General features: G+C 35.9%; 1 protein-coding gene across 1 annotated transcript; it reads left to right on the top strand.

The window, feature by feature from the left end:
* Nucleotides 1-419: 419 nt before the first annotated feature.
* Nucleotides 420-7,570, top strand: LOC140005182 (uncharacterized). Its single transcript, XM_072045662.1, has 4 exons — nt 420-1,040; nt 1,190-2,140; nt 6,985-7,068; nt 7,149-7,570. Exons 1-4 carry the CDS (start codon nt 747-749, stop codon nt 7,314-7,316), a joined length of 1,497 nt encoding a protein of 498 aa, XP_071901763.1. The 5' UTR covers nt 420-746; the 3' UTR covers nt 7,317-7,570.
* Nucleotides 7,571-13,044: the final 5,474 nt, after the last annotated feature.

The raw sequence follows: 13,044 nt of genomic DNA, 5'->3' as shown, positions 1-13,044 counted from the left end.
GATGTGATTTTATATCTTAATTCATATATTGTATTATCAACTTCGATATACTGTATTAATTCATATGCTTCGATAGCTAGTTAAAATAGTTGAAATTTAGGCCAACGTATAAGGAAACAACAAAATAGAGAACAAAGAATTGAATAAAATCCTATTCTCGTCCAATATATATGAGAATATAATATAAATTTAAGCCAAAAAAAGTTGAGATAATGAAGTGAAATACCTGTCCGATATATATTAAAATACTACTTTTGCTTAACTCAATAAAAGAAGAGAAAAGCATAAACAAATAAAGACGTTTGTTGAAAAAAAAAAAAAAATAAAGCCGCAAGCCGCAAAAGCTTGCGTGGCACCCAAAATACGCACATCTGATCCCCAACGGTCCAAAACCCCCCTCTCGCCTTCCTCTCACTTCTGCGGCCCTTTCCCCAAATCCCAAATTCCCCCAACCCCTAAATTCCCTGATTCCCCAAATCCAAACACACCCCAATTTCTTTTCTTCCCCTCATAAATTCCAATTCTAATTCTCTCCAGATTACCAAAATCCTATCAACCCTCAACCTTTTCTGTTTTCTCCTTAACCCCTCCTTAATTCTTCAGCCTTTTTTCGTCACCTACTTGTACAAGTAACTCCCCACTGCTACGATCTAAATCCACATCTACTACTAGTATACTTTCACACATATCCATCTATACATCTCCATACCTGTATTTGTATTTTGTACAGAAGTACATGCAAAGTTATGGACCCACAACAACCTCAACAACAGCAACTTCCACCACCACCACCACCACAGCCACAGCCACAACCTCAACCTCAGCCTCAGCCTCAGCCTCAGCCTCAGCCACAGCCACAATTACAATCTGCCATGACAGCTCCGCCACCGCAACAGCCCAAGCCACAGCCACTGCAGCAGCTGCAGGCTTCCACTCCTGCTGAAGGGGCAGCGTTACCTCCGATTCACTTCACTCAGGTGGCCAACCCCACTCCTAATGTGGTCCCTGTCCCTGTGCCCAACCACCCGCCTTATGCTCAGGTTTGTCTTAAGCTTTCTTGTTCAAACCCTTATGTCAAAATCTAAACTTTGTTCGAAATATGTTCTGGGATTTTGAAATTATGGATCTTGTGGCAATTTTGTTTTGCTGAGTTTGGTTCCTGGGTTTCTGTTAATTTCGTGTTTTATAGATGATAACGGAGGCAATAACAGCGTTGAAGGACAGGAACGGGTCGAGCAAGAGAGCTATTGCTAAGTATATTGAGCGAGTTTATTCAAACTCGAATCTTCCGTCAACTCACTCAGCCTTGTTGACTCATCATTTGAAGCGGTTGAAGGAGCAAGGTAGTATAGCCATGGTCAAGCACTCTTACAAGCTTGCTAGATCTCCTGTGGCCCCTCCACCGGTGAATGCTAATGGACCCAAAAGACGCCCTGGCCGTCCTCCCAAGGCCAAAACTGGGCTTACTCCACCGCCTGGAACGGCCGCCCCGGTTGTCGGCTCTGATGGGTCTTTCACCGTCCCTGTATCTGTCCCGGTTACCGGGCCTGTTCCGGTTACAGAGTCGATTTTTGCTTCACTTGGGCTGGTGGATGCGCCAGTGCCGGTTCCTGTGTCCGAAGGGCCAGTGTCGGTGCCCGTGATTAAGAAAAAGCCTGGGCGTCCAAGAAAGGTTGATTCCGGTGGGGCTGGGGTTGGACTTCAGCCCACCCCTACATTGGCGAAAAAGAGCACTGGCCGCCCGAGAAAGGTTGCAGCCAAGAATGCTGCTCCACCTGGGACTGGGGTCTTTCCAGTAAGCCAAGCAACCCAGCCAGTAGGTCAGCCAGTAACCCATCCAGTAGGCCAGCCAGTAACCCAGCCAGCAAAGCAGCCTAAGTTCAAGAAGGATGGAACTCCAATGAAGCCACGTGGTAGGCCTCCGAGGAAGAACGTGCAAGTTCCGGTGCAAAATCCTACACCACTGAGTGTGGCTCCTTCAGCTAGCGCCACATTGGTGCCTAATGTTTATGTTGGTGAAGGAGTTTTGGCTGCAGGCCCTGCTCCAGCTGCGAAGAGGCGTGGACGGCCCCCAAGAGCTCAGAATGGACCAAAGACTCCGAGGAAGCTCAGTGGCAAGCCTTTGGGCCGGCCCAAGAAGGTACCCTTTATTGTGTTGACATGACAATTTCGGTTGGATATTTGTTGCATGTTGTCGCACGTGGCCTTTGGATTATTGATATTGTCTTTAAATTGATTTAATAGTATAGAATGCTAGTATGGCATGGATTTGTGGAATGAGAATATAATCCTGGTCTAAGTAGGTAAAATTTTGATGAATATCATAACAAGCAGAAATGGTGGTTAATTTAGTGTAATAAGACCTCTGATTGCAATGAATTTGCATTACAAAAGCAAGTTTTAGTAGTTTTAGTACAGGGGATTACTCAAAAATAAATCAACTGATGATGTTTGTTTTATTTGGGAATTTATTTGGTCCTTTTCAGCTTCTTGTTAAAAATGCGTCGTATAGGTGCAAATTGAGAAAATAAAACAACACATAGCAAAAGATTCATTTATTTCCACTATTAATGCCTCGTCGAGTTTGTTAGGTGAGCAGTACTAGGAAATGTCTGGAATCCGTTTACCTGCCCCCTATCTACTCAAAAAAAGATGTTAGTTCGTGATCTTTGGTGGCTTATTCGTGCAAAATCTGGGTGAGAATAATTCTTGCCTAAATAAAATGACATATAGCAAAGGATTCATTTATTTCTACCATTAGATGCCTCGATGAGTTGGTTAGGGTGTTTAATGCGGTATTAGAAAATGTCTAGAATCTGTTTACCTGCCCCCAATTTCTCCACTTAAAAACGAACATGGAGTTCCATGCTCTTTAGGTGGTTTATTTGTGCAAAATGCGGGTGACAATAAAAAAATCCTGCCCAAGTAGGCCAAAAGGATCAAGTAAATCACCTAAACTATCCTGGTTTCAGTTGTTCCGTTAAGTATAACATGACAATTGCTTTATGTACTTATAGGTTCAATTTCTCTCTTAATCTGGTTTCCTCTAGAATACTTGTAGGCATGGTTTAGTGGTATGAGGATGCGATCGTAGCCTTAGTAGGTAAAAGACTGAAAAATATAAGGAGCACAAATGGAGTTAAGCTTTATGTAGTGAGACGTTTAAAATGCATTGGCTTTGCATTAGGCTTGGCAAATAAAAGCAATTATTGAAAGTGTTAGTACAGGAGTTTTCTCAAAATTAATCAACTATTAATGTTGGTTTTATATCTAATTTGGTCCTTTTCGGTGTCTTGTTAAAAATGTTGCATATAGGTGCAAATAGAGAAAATAAGTGTCCTGTTAAAAATGTTGCATATCGGTGCAAATAGAGAAAATAAAAGGGTAAATAGCAAAGGATTCACTTATTTCCACCATTAAATGCCTCGATGAGTTTGTTAGGGTGTTTAATGCAGTATGAGTAATATGCCTAGAGTTTGCTTATGTACACCACACCCTCCATCCAAAAATAAAATAAAATCCTTGCCTGGGCAGTAGCATGCTTAGAGTTTGTTTAACTGAGGATGCTTAGTGGCAAGCCTTTGGGCTGGCCCTAGAATGTATATCTTATTATGTGTTGACATATAAATTTGAGCTGTGTATTTGTTGCATATCATTGTAAGTGGATTTTAAGTTATTAATATTGACATCAAATTGACTTTTTTTAGTCTACAACGGGAGTTTGCATCGTTTAGTGGAATGAGAATGTAATCCTAGTCTTAGTAGGTATAATTTTGATAAAAATAATAATGAGAAGAAATAGTGGTTAATTTCATGTAATGAGACCTCTGAAATGCAATGAACTTGCATTACAAAAGCGATTTTTAGAAGTGTTAGCATAGGGGATATGTCAAACATAGATCAGCTGGTGATGTTCGATTTAATTTGGTATTTATTCGGTCCTTTTGAGCTTCTTGTGAGAAATGTGTCGTATAGGTGCAAATTGGGGGGGGGGAATAAACAACATATGGCAAAGGATTCATTTATTTCCACCATTAAATGCCTCAATGAGTTTGTTAGGGTGTTTAATGTGGTATTAAAAAATGTCTAGAATCTGTTTACTTGCCCCAAATTCTCCACTCAAAATAAAATATATGTTTCATGCTCTTTAGGTGGTCTATTCATGCAAAATGCGGGTGACATTGTCGTGCCTAAATGGGCCAAAAGGATTAAGTAAATCGCCTAAATTTGTTCCGGTTTCATATGTGCCATCGTACATGACAATTGCTTTATGTACTTATAGGTTCAATTTCTATCTTAGAAAACCATAAAATAGTTGTAAGGCATGGTTTAGCGGCATGAGGATGCAATCCTAGCCTTAGTAGGTAAAATATTGAAAAAAATAAGGAGCACAAATGGTGGTAAGCTTTATGTAGTTTGGCCTTTAAAATGCAATGGATGTGCATTAGGCTTGGCAAGCATTTCTTGAAAGTGTTAAGCATAGGGGTGTTAAGCATTTCTTCAAAACAACTTGTAATGTTGGTTTTATTACTAGATTCATACTTTTCAGTGTCTCATTAAAAATGTTGCATACAGGTGCAAATAGAGAAAATAAACTGGTAAATAGCAAAGTATTTATTTATTTCCGTCACTAAATGCCTTGATGCATTTGTTAGGGTGTTCAATGTAATATCAGGAATATGCCTAGAGTGTGTTTACCTACACCCATGCCCTCTACCTAAAAACAAAAATAGTAGTATCATGCTTTTCGGTGGTCTGTCTGCAAAATGTGGGGAATGATGTCCTGCCTAAATATGCCAACAGGATCAAGTAAATCACCTGAATGCTTTTAGTTTCATATGTGCCATTTTTTTTAATGTGATAATTGCTTCCCATACTTATAAGTTCAGTTTCTCTTAAGTAGTTTAAAATTGATTTGTTCACGTGTTAACATGCACAATGAGTTAATTTTGGGAAAGTATTCGTAGTTTTCACTTACTCTATCTTGTCCTACATAAACTCAAGAAAGAAAAACGAGAAACAATGGCATTTTCCCTTCCTTACATACTTATGAAAGTTTCTTGCCCCAGAAAAAGGAAAATGTTCTATATTCAAAATTTATTTCTTCCTCTAAAGGTGGTCTGTGATTAAAAGATGTGGGTCAAAAAATGTCATTTTGCAATGAATATGACCTGATTGATTCTATTTCTTCAAGTAGCTTTTTATTTTTGACTCAATATGATAGTTTTAGTAAGATGAGTATATATACTTGTATCCTTCCTTTCGGGTAAAATTAAAAAAAAAAACATTCAAGGCTGAAAAAATGGGTTAATGTAATGGGATGAGGCCTGTGAAAAGCAAATGAATTCAATTTGACTTGTCTGTTGCATTTATTCCTGTTGTTTGTGGCAAATTTGGTGGTTTTGATACAGTTTTCTAGCATGAAATGGTGTTTGAAAAGAATGAGGATTGCATTCATATTATTCTTGTTTAGAATTTTGACAAATGCAGACACTCAAAATATTGGCTATTTGTATGTGATGAGGTCCTTGACGACAGTGGAATAACGATAAGTTTGCATTGCCTTGTTAAATAAATTTACTTTTTTGTGGCGTTAGTTGTTATACAAAATTAAATCCACTGCTAATATTGAATCTGTCTTGGAATAGATAGTTACTTTTATTTGTCTTGTTAAAATGTTGCATAACACTTTTTTCTTGTGAGCACATGAGAAAATAAAATGACAAATAATAAAGAATTCCTTTATTATATATAATTAAATGCCTAAAAGATTTTGTTGATGGCATTTAATTTCCTATTACCAATATGCTTATAATTTGTTTAGCTACCCCTGCTCCCTCCACCCGAAAAAATAATTAGTTGCGTGCTTTGGTTGTGCAGTATGCAGGTTACAATATCCTGCCTAAATATTCCAAAAGGGTCAAGTAAATATATGCAATTGGGAATTTGCTTATCTTACTTGCAGTTTCTCATTCTTATTTTTGTGTGTGTGTGTTTTTTTTTTCAATTTGTAAACTAGTTTGAAATTGATTTCTTCTTGTTTCACTGTCTATTGCATGCATGGTATGGCGAAGTATTTGTAGTTTCTAATTGTTCCTACTTTTTCTACATATAATCACATTTTCCTAGTTCATTAGAATAAATACCATCTCGAGATTGTTAGGATTTTTGGAATAAATACCATCTACATGTAAATGAACTGGACTTTTGGAATACTTTTCTGGGCTTTTTCCATATTTAAAAAGGTGATTCATCAACATATGTTGACTTATCCTTTCTAGTTGGGGTTTTTTAATCACTGGAGTCAACAAGTATGAATACCTCGAAAAAAGTAGTTTATCAAGGTATTGATGCAATACCATGATAAACAAGAATCTCAAGAATCGATGCCTCAATAAAAGTAGTTTATCAGGGTATTAATGCAATACCATGACAAATAACTTTTCTTACTCTAAAGATGATCTATGTGGGTTGCATATAGGAGTTAACAGCGTGCGTGGTTTGGGCCTAGAATATCTTGATTCTTGTAAGTAAAATATATGAACCTTAAGCATTATCCTTAGCCTTTACTTGTTCTAGCTGATTAGTTCAGGTATTAGATAGCTTTTTACTTTGTGATACTTCTGACAACATCTCTTACTGTAATGGATAGTCATAAATGAAAGTTTGTGATGCTTAGAATCATTTAACTGAGGGATCAAGTTTACCCCAAGTCTTATTTGTAACTGGAAGTAGAAGATAAGGCAAGAAAGACAAAATGCGAAGTCGTCCCTTGGCTAAGGGTTTTCTGCAATGTCTGTGCAAATTATTTATATGTTGTTGTATTGGGCATATAATACAAAGGAATTTGCCAAAATATCATTTAGTTTGATCTGTTGAATAATCTAAAGATTATTAATTGACTATATTTGACCGCTTTCCGCTTTATAATAAGTATCTAATTGGCTTTCTGTTGTGTTATTGCTTGATAATCTGGGATGCTAGATATCTTCACCGCCTGGAGTTCAAGGTTCAAGTATGCAGCAGCTCTTGGCATATAACGAGATGAAGAGCAAGCTTGACTTTTTTGTAAGTCTAATAATTGTGGCTTTATGTCAACCTTTGAAGTTTCTTTTTATTTATAATTAAGTTTCAAAATCTTCTGGCAGCAATTAAGAATCAAGCAGACGGTCAGCGTGCTCAAGCCGTGCTTAGACAGTTCAACGGCAGCAACTGCACTGGGTGCACTGAGAGAGCTAGAGGAGCTAGCAAATTTAGAGTTAGGCCCACCAGCAACTGGTCAAGCGCAGCAGCCTCCGCCACAGAATCAAGCATAGCTGATTGGCAAAGGTAGTCGGAGGATTAGGATTTACAGTTATAGGCGGTAGGAAGGAAGCTGTATTAGTGAGTCATTGCACTAGAGGATTTGTGGTGGGAATGATAAGTCCTTGCCATGTAATTGTGGATTATGTGCAGGATAACTTTTATGTTTTTTTTTTTTTTTTTTTTTTTTTTTTTCTCTATTCCGTGGATGAAACTTGATAATTGGTGTTTCTCGTTAGTGCCTTTTAAGTGGATGCTCCTTTGTGTCTTTACAATTGTTTTATTTCTACTTGTAAGTCAGTGAAAATGTTTAGCTTTCTTTGAATAGCTTAGGAAGTATGACCATAATTGTTTACTGGAAACGTGCAAACTGAATTCTCTTAGCGTACGATGGATTAGGTTATACAGTAGTTATCGCCGCCTCTAGAAAGAAGGACCAAAAAAAAAGATTGTGTAGCAGGTCGATTTTCTGTGGGATTGACTGGCTCATGGTTTTGAGTTGTTAATGTGAAAAATACAGCCCTGCCTACTTGTACTGAGGGCAAAAAGAAGTCTAAATTTTCAGAGCTTATGCAATTTTGGGCGATAATATTTTTTTTCTTTTTGGGTAAGACCCAAAATGTTTATTACGGGGACAATATTTCACTTTCATTTTTATTTTTGGGTAGAAAGATGTCATGCTGCCTGGTAATATTGCCGTGACAAAAATGCAACTTCTTTGTATGGACATAAGCAGTACTAACCTTAAGGAGAACACGTTTTTGGCAATAAAGAAGTTGGGACGAATTAGACCGCCCATATTTACGTTACGTGACCACGGCCATTTCTTTATTAGTCTTCATCTACCTCCCCTTTGCCTTTTTATATGTTATATTTTCTATCTCAATATTCATCGTCTCCATGAAATTGATGGCTTCTCTAAGTGGCAACTTCATTGCTTTCGTCATTTTGAATTGTGAAAATTTGGCTATAACGCTGCATCAAAACAGCTTCTTTTATGCTGGATCAGAAATTATGGGGGTGGGAGAAAATGGCAAAGAATCAAGAAACTACTCTCTAATTAATTTTTACACTCGAGGATGTATGAGAAAAATGGGGGTTCAGGTCGTCCGTCCCACATCGAAAAGATCGTGGGGCTTAGCTCTGGGTTTAAGGTTCACAGGTGGTCGGTTCAGTTACCAGTTGACTGAATCCCGTTGTTTTGTGAGTCCTCATTAGATTGTCCGTTTGGACCGACCGTTATTTCGGTTCCCGCTGAGTGTTTAATCTAACTGTGTGTGTGTGTGTTGTTTCTCCTTGACTCGAGGAAAAAGATGTATGAGTAAAAGATAAAAGTATAGATATATTTCAAAACCAAGTTTTCCTGGAAAAAATCTTAGTGCAACCAAGAAAGAAAGCTTAGATTTAAACCAAAAAAAAAAAAAAAAGGGCTTCTAATAAAGAGTTAAATAGATTTGCTTCCAATAACATATACTTGTTGTCCTTAGTCCTTAAAAAAAAAAAAAAATTTGGTGCCGCCGTGCTGAGACAGTACAATAACCCCTGCTAATTTAAAAAAAAAAAATCATTTTGTTTGCCGTGCTTAATCTGTGTTTATTTAGCACGGTGAACATATATTTCATACATGCAATTGTTAGATCCACAATTACCTAAATTTTTTCACGAATATATAGAGAAATTCGCCATAGCGAAGGTAATGAGGGTCCCACCCCCAAGTTTTGAAAATCTCTGTTAACCCTTATAAAATTTTATAATTTTTGTATGAAATTCTTCTCTCATTCTTCCTAAAACCTCAATATAACACTATATATTTATTCCTTCATTTTTACCTTAAAGAAAAATTTAATGTCTACTCATTTAAGACTTACAAAATATTTATATTCAATATGCACAGGTCTCCTTCCCTTTCACATATTCCTGCCTCTGCCATTGTGCTAAAACTCATTTAAAACCATAGATATATCATATATATATATATATATATATATGTGTGTGTGTGTGTGTGTGTGTCTAAATAATATTAATATCCTCTGCTTTTCCATCCACATGTTTTTTAGTTGTTCCTTCATCATTCTTCTTCAATGTGTTTCCCAACTTGTACAAGACAACTACCACATTGCCCACGGCAGACATTTCCTTCTGAAATCCTCACCCACCCCCGCCGACTAATTATACCGTATAGGCCCATAGCCCACAGGGAATCGACTAAAATTCAAAACCTCACTAATGGATTGTCTTCTTCGTTGTGGGACAAACTTAAGCACTCAGAGCACTCAGGGGGATTTGGATAGTTTATTAGGCTCCTCGTGAATCACAAGAGTTGCCGGCTTTTGTGGTTTTCTGTGGATTAAGCTTACTAAATTGCAAAAGTCATTCTGCTGACTAGAAGAAAAAGATTGTCTTCTTCGTTGAAAGTTGAAACAGATTTTTGTTTTTTTATTTTTTAGCAAGAGGGGGATGAAATTTAAGAAGCGGAGGATGAGAAGGTAAAAATTAAAATAAATACACTACTGCTGTCAAGTAAAATTGGCATTTGTGGAACTCAAAAGATGATTGTGAGAGACTGAAGATGTTAGCTCATTTTTCAATCTTATCTCAAATCAATAATCAAGTTAATTCAGTCAAGTTGATTGAGTTTTTTTTTTTTTATTGGCGCTAAGTGTTCATTGAATAAATTAAACTAACAAACTAGGAGAATATTAGTTTAGTAAATTTGAATTGTCAACAAGCAATAAAGAAAAAAGGCAGCAATTTGAAGAACTATTGTGTGTAGGTGCAAACCACTTTTTGCAGATAATGCAACGAAAATTCTAGCAAAAGAGGATGTGCCGTAAAGGCAGTCAGTGGTGGAGAAATCTGACCCACTAATAACACACACAGTTCCACTTATAGAAGTATAATTAATTCAATTAAATGCAAATATAATTGATGGCTGTGAAAGAGTTATTCAATACAGTTGACCTACTGTATCATGATATTCAAAGTACTATTTAAATTCTCTTATTTCATGCATCTAATGCTTTATATATGTGGTGAGTATTTTTTTTTTTTAAAAAAAAAAAGCTAAATTACATTATTTGGTTTAAATACATATCGCCAGATTTAATTTTTGTATTGGTCATGAATATATAGTTTAACTAAGGAAGTGAATAAAACATCTTTACAATTTTCTTGCTCGTGAAATATTCAATTTAAAACAAGTGAAAATCATTTAAAATGTCCCTAACATTTCGCTAGATGAATTTTTTCATACTTTACTTTTATAATAGTAACTTTAGGTTCCTTACAAAATTAAATAGGTCATATTTGGTCCAACTTAGGTCTTTGACCACCTTTAATTTACTCTGTATACATCCCTTTTGTAATTAAATAACTGACCGCTCCATATTTATTTTTGTCCCAAAAAAAATAGGATCTAATTTGAATCATATTTATTTTTTTAAAATAAAAAACGTGGGAGTTGATTCAATTCATATTCATTTTTGCACAAAAAAACGTGGGATCTGACTTTTTTTTTTTGTACACAAAAATAATTGCATGTTGGCGATGTGGTGATTTTCAAGTAAAAAAGTGGTTGGAAACTTAAATTGGAATCAAGTTTTACTAACTTAAATTTGTAAGGGACGCAAAATTAACATTTTAAAAATGAAGAACGAAAAATTTTATTAGGCAAAATGTGAGTGATGTTTTGAAGATTAACAATTTCAACTTATGCAGTGTTAGTCTTTTTCAGACCATGATCGAGTTTGAGTTGCTCGAGAAATATTTTAAATCAAATTTAGAGAGTTGACATTAGGTTCAGAAACTTGCCAAGTAATGACAACAAATTTTAATCTGCTAAAATTTTTTGTAATAACTCTTTGGCTCTGAAGTTACCAGTACTAGATATATAATCGTTGATGAACAGCTCCTAACTTTGCTCAGGATAAGCATTAAACTTCATTCTTCGAAAGCAAAGCATATCCTTAAAGTAAAGCTGGCAAGTTTGGAGAGAAGAGTAAAGATTCAAGGGAAGAACGTGTTAAAAACTTGAAATTGACCATCATATATCAGTTGGTGTATTCTGTAGGATATAAGCTACAAAAGTTTCACGACCAATTCCTTATTTTTGATGAAAAACTTGGTGCCAAAAACAGGCATCGAAAGGGAAGGATGTGGAAGTGATGCACGAACATTGCAGTAGAAGTTGTTTCGCCATAAAAGTTCCATGTGCAAGAAAGGGAATAGGTTTATGCATGCATCTATTTTCATGCAGCATCACCACCATAAAATATCTCATATTTTCAGCATAAACGTTGCTTTCTTCATGGCTGTTCGTTTTGTCCTCCTCCAATTTCTGGAATATTAGGCACTGCTCTTGTCTCCATTTTATATCATGCTTTCACGTTCTATGGCACGAATTCCCGCAATCCAGACATAAACCTACCTACCTCTTCCTTTAAAAAAAAAAAAAAAAAGTTTAGAAAAAATTGAAGGTTAAGCATGGCCCTAACAAGATAAAGCATCTCTATTTAACAATATAGGATTTTTTAGAATTTAAAAACAAAATCACACGAGAAGCCATGCAGAAAACTGTGTGTTGTGTATCCTTCCTCTTTCCCAGCCAACTAAGGTCCTAACTGGACAAAACTGAAGCAATTATAAGGCAGGTGATGGAATTTTTAAAATACGAAGAAAAAGAAGGGTAGAGGGACTTCGAATCTTCATGATTTTGTCATCAATAAGAACCACCTTTTTGTTCCAATACTAATTTGGATGATAAAAAAAAAAAGGTTTTTGGACGAAGCTTAAATAGCCATTAATAAATGGATTAATACGAGGGCATACTGAAAGTAAACCTTGGGAAAAGTTTGCAAGACATGTCCATCATCATCCAATTGGTGACTGTGGGTGCGTCCACAAACAGTCAGTCTTATCATGATCAAGTATGGCTTCTATAATGATTGAAGTCATTTTCATGCCTACCTTGACAAGTTATGCTAAAGCTGCAAAACCAAAAAAAAAACAAGGAGGGATTTTGCTGATTTTTGCAAAGCCATTAGCTGAAACAAGAAATCTTTGTGTGGCTATGTATAATTACAAAATTGTGCTGCACAAGATTGGAACTAGGGGTGTAAATGAGTCGAGTCGAGTCGAATTTTGACCTAATCGAATTTTGTGAAGTTCGAACTCGAGCTCGAGCTTGAAAAAGCTCAAAATGTTGAATTCGAGCTTAAAAAATTAAAAAATAATAATAAATTTATTTTTAAAAAAAGTAAAAAATAATTATTTATTTTTAAAAAATAAATAAAATAATAATTGTTAATAAATAATAAAATATTATGAATATATGTGTAATTTTACTATTAAAATAAAAAATAAAAAATAAAAAATATAAATGAGCTCGGGAGCCCAACGAGTTTAATGTTTTTGAACTCGAGCTCGACTTAATTAGCTCGAGCTCGATATTCACCGAGCTTGAGTCGAGCTCGTACTCGAACCGCTCACGATCTGCTCGCGAGTGGCTCGATTTGTGAACACCTTTAATTGGAACTAAACAAATGAACTGTTAATTGAAAGATATAAAATTTCTTTACAGTATGAGACAAAATGAAATAATAACGGTGTGAGACAAAATGAAGCAAAAACAAAAATTAGAAAGAGATTGTTTTAGGCTTCATTTCTTTTGCCAGGCGAAAAACAAAAAGAAAGAGATGAAGCAAACCATATATTAGATCTTAAAAAATGTCTTACTTTTTGGTT

This window comes from Coffea arabica, chromosome 4c (assembly GCF_036785885.1).
Source record: "Coffea arabica cultivar ET-39 chromosome 4c, Coffea Arabica ET-39 HiFi, whole genome shotgun sequence".
Lineage (NCBI taxonomy): Eukaryota > Viridiplantae > Streptophyta > Magnoliopsida > Gentianales > Rubiaceae > Coffea > Coffea arabica.
The sequence above is the reverse complement of the archived record's forward strand: the minus strand, read 5'-3'. Positions and strand labels throughout refer to the sequence as shown.

Excerpts from the sequence above, each read along its gene's own strand:
- LOC140005182 (XM_072045662.1), top strand. The coding sequence starts at position 747 with ATGGACCCACAACAACCTCAACAACAGCAACTTCCACCACCACCACCA. Across the intron at positions 1,041-1,189 it reads ACCACCCGCCTTATGCTCAG|ATGATAACGGAGGCAATAAC; the intron begins GTTTGTCTTAAG and ends CGTGTTTTATAG. Across the intron at positions 7,069-7,148 it reads AGAGCAAGCTTGACTTTTTT|CAATTAAGAATCAAGCAGAC; the intron begins GTAAGTCTAATA and ends ATCTTCTGGCAG.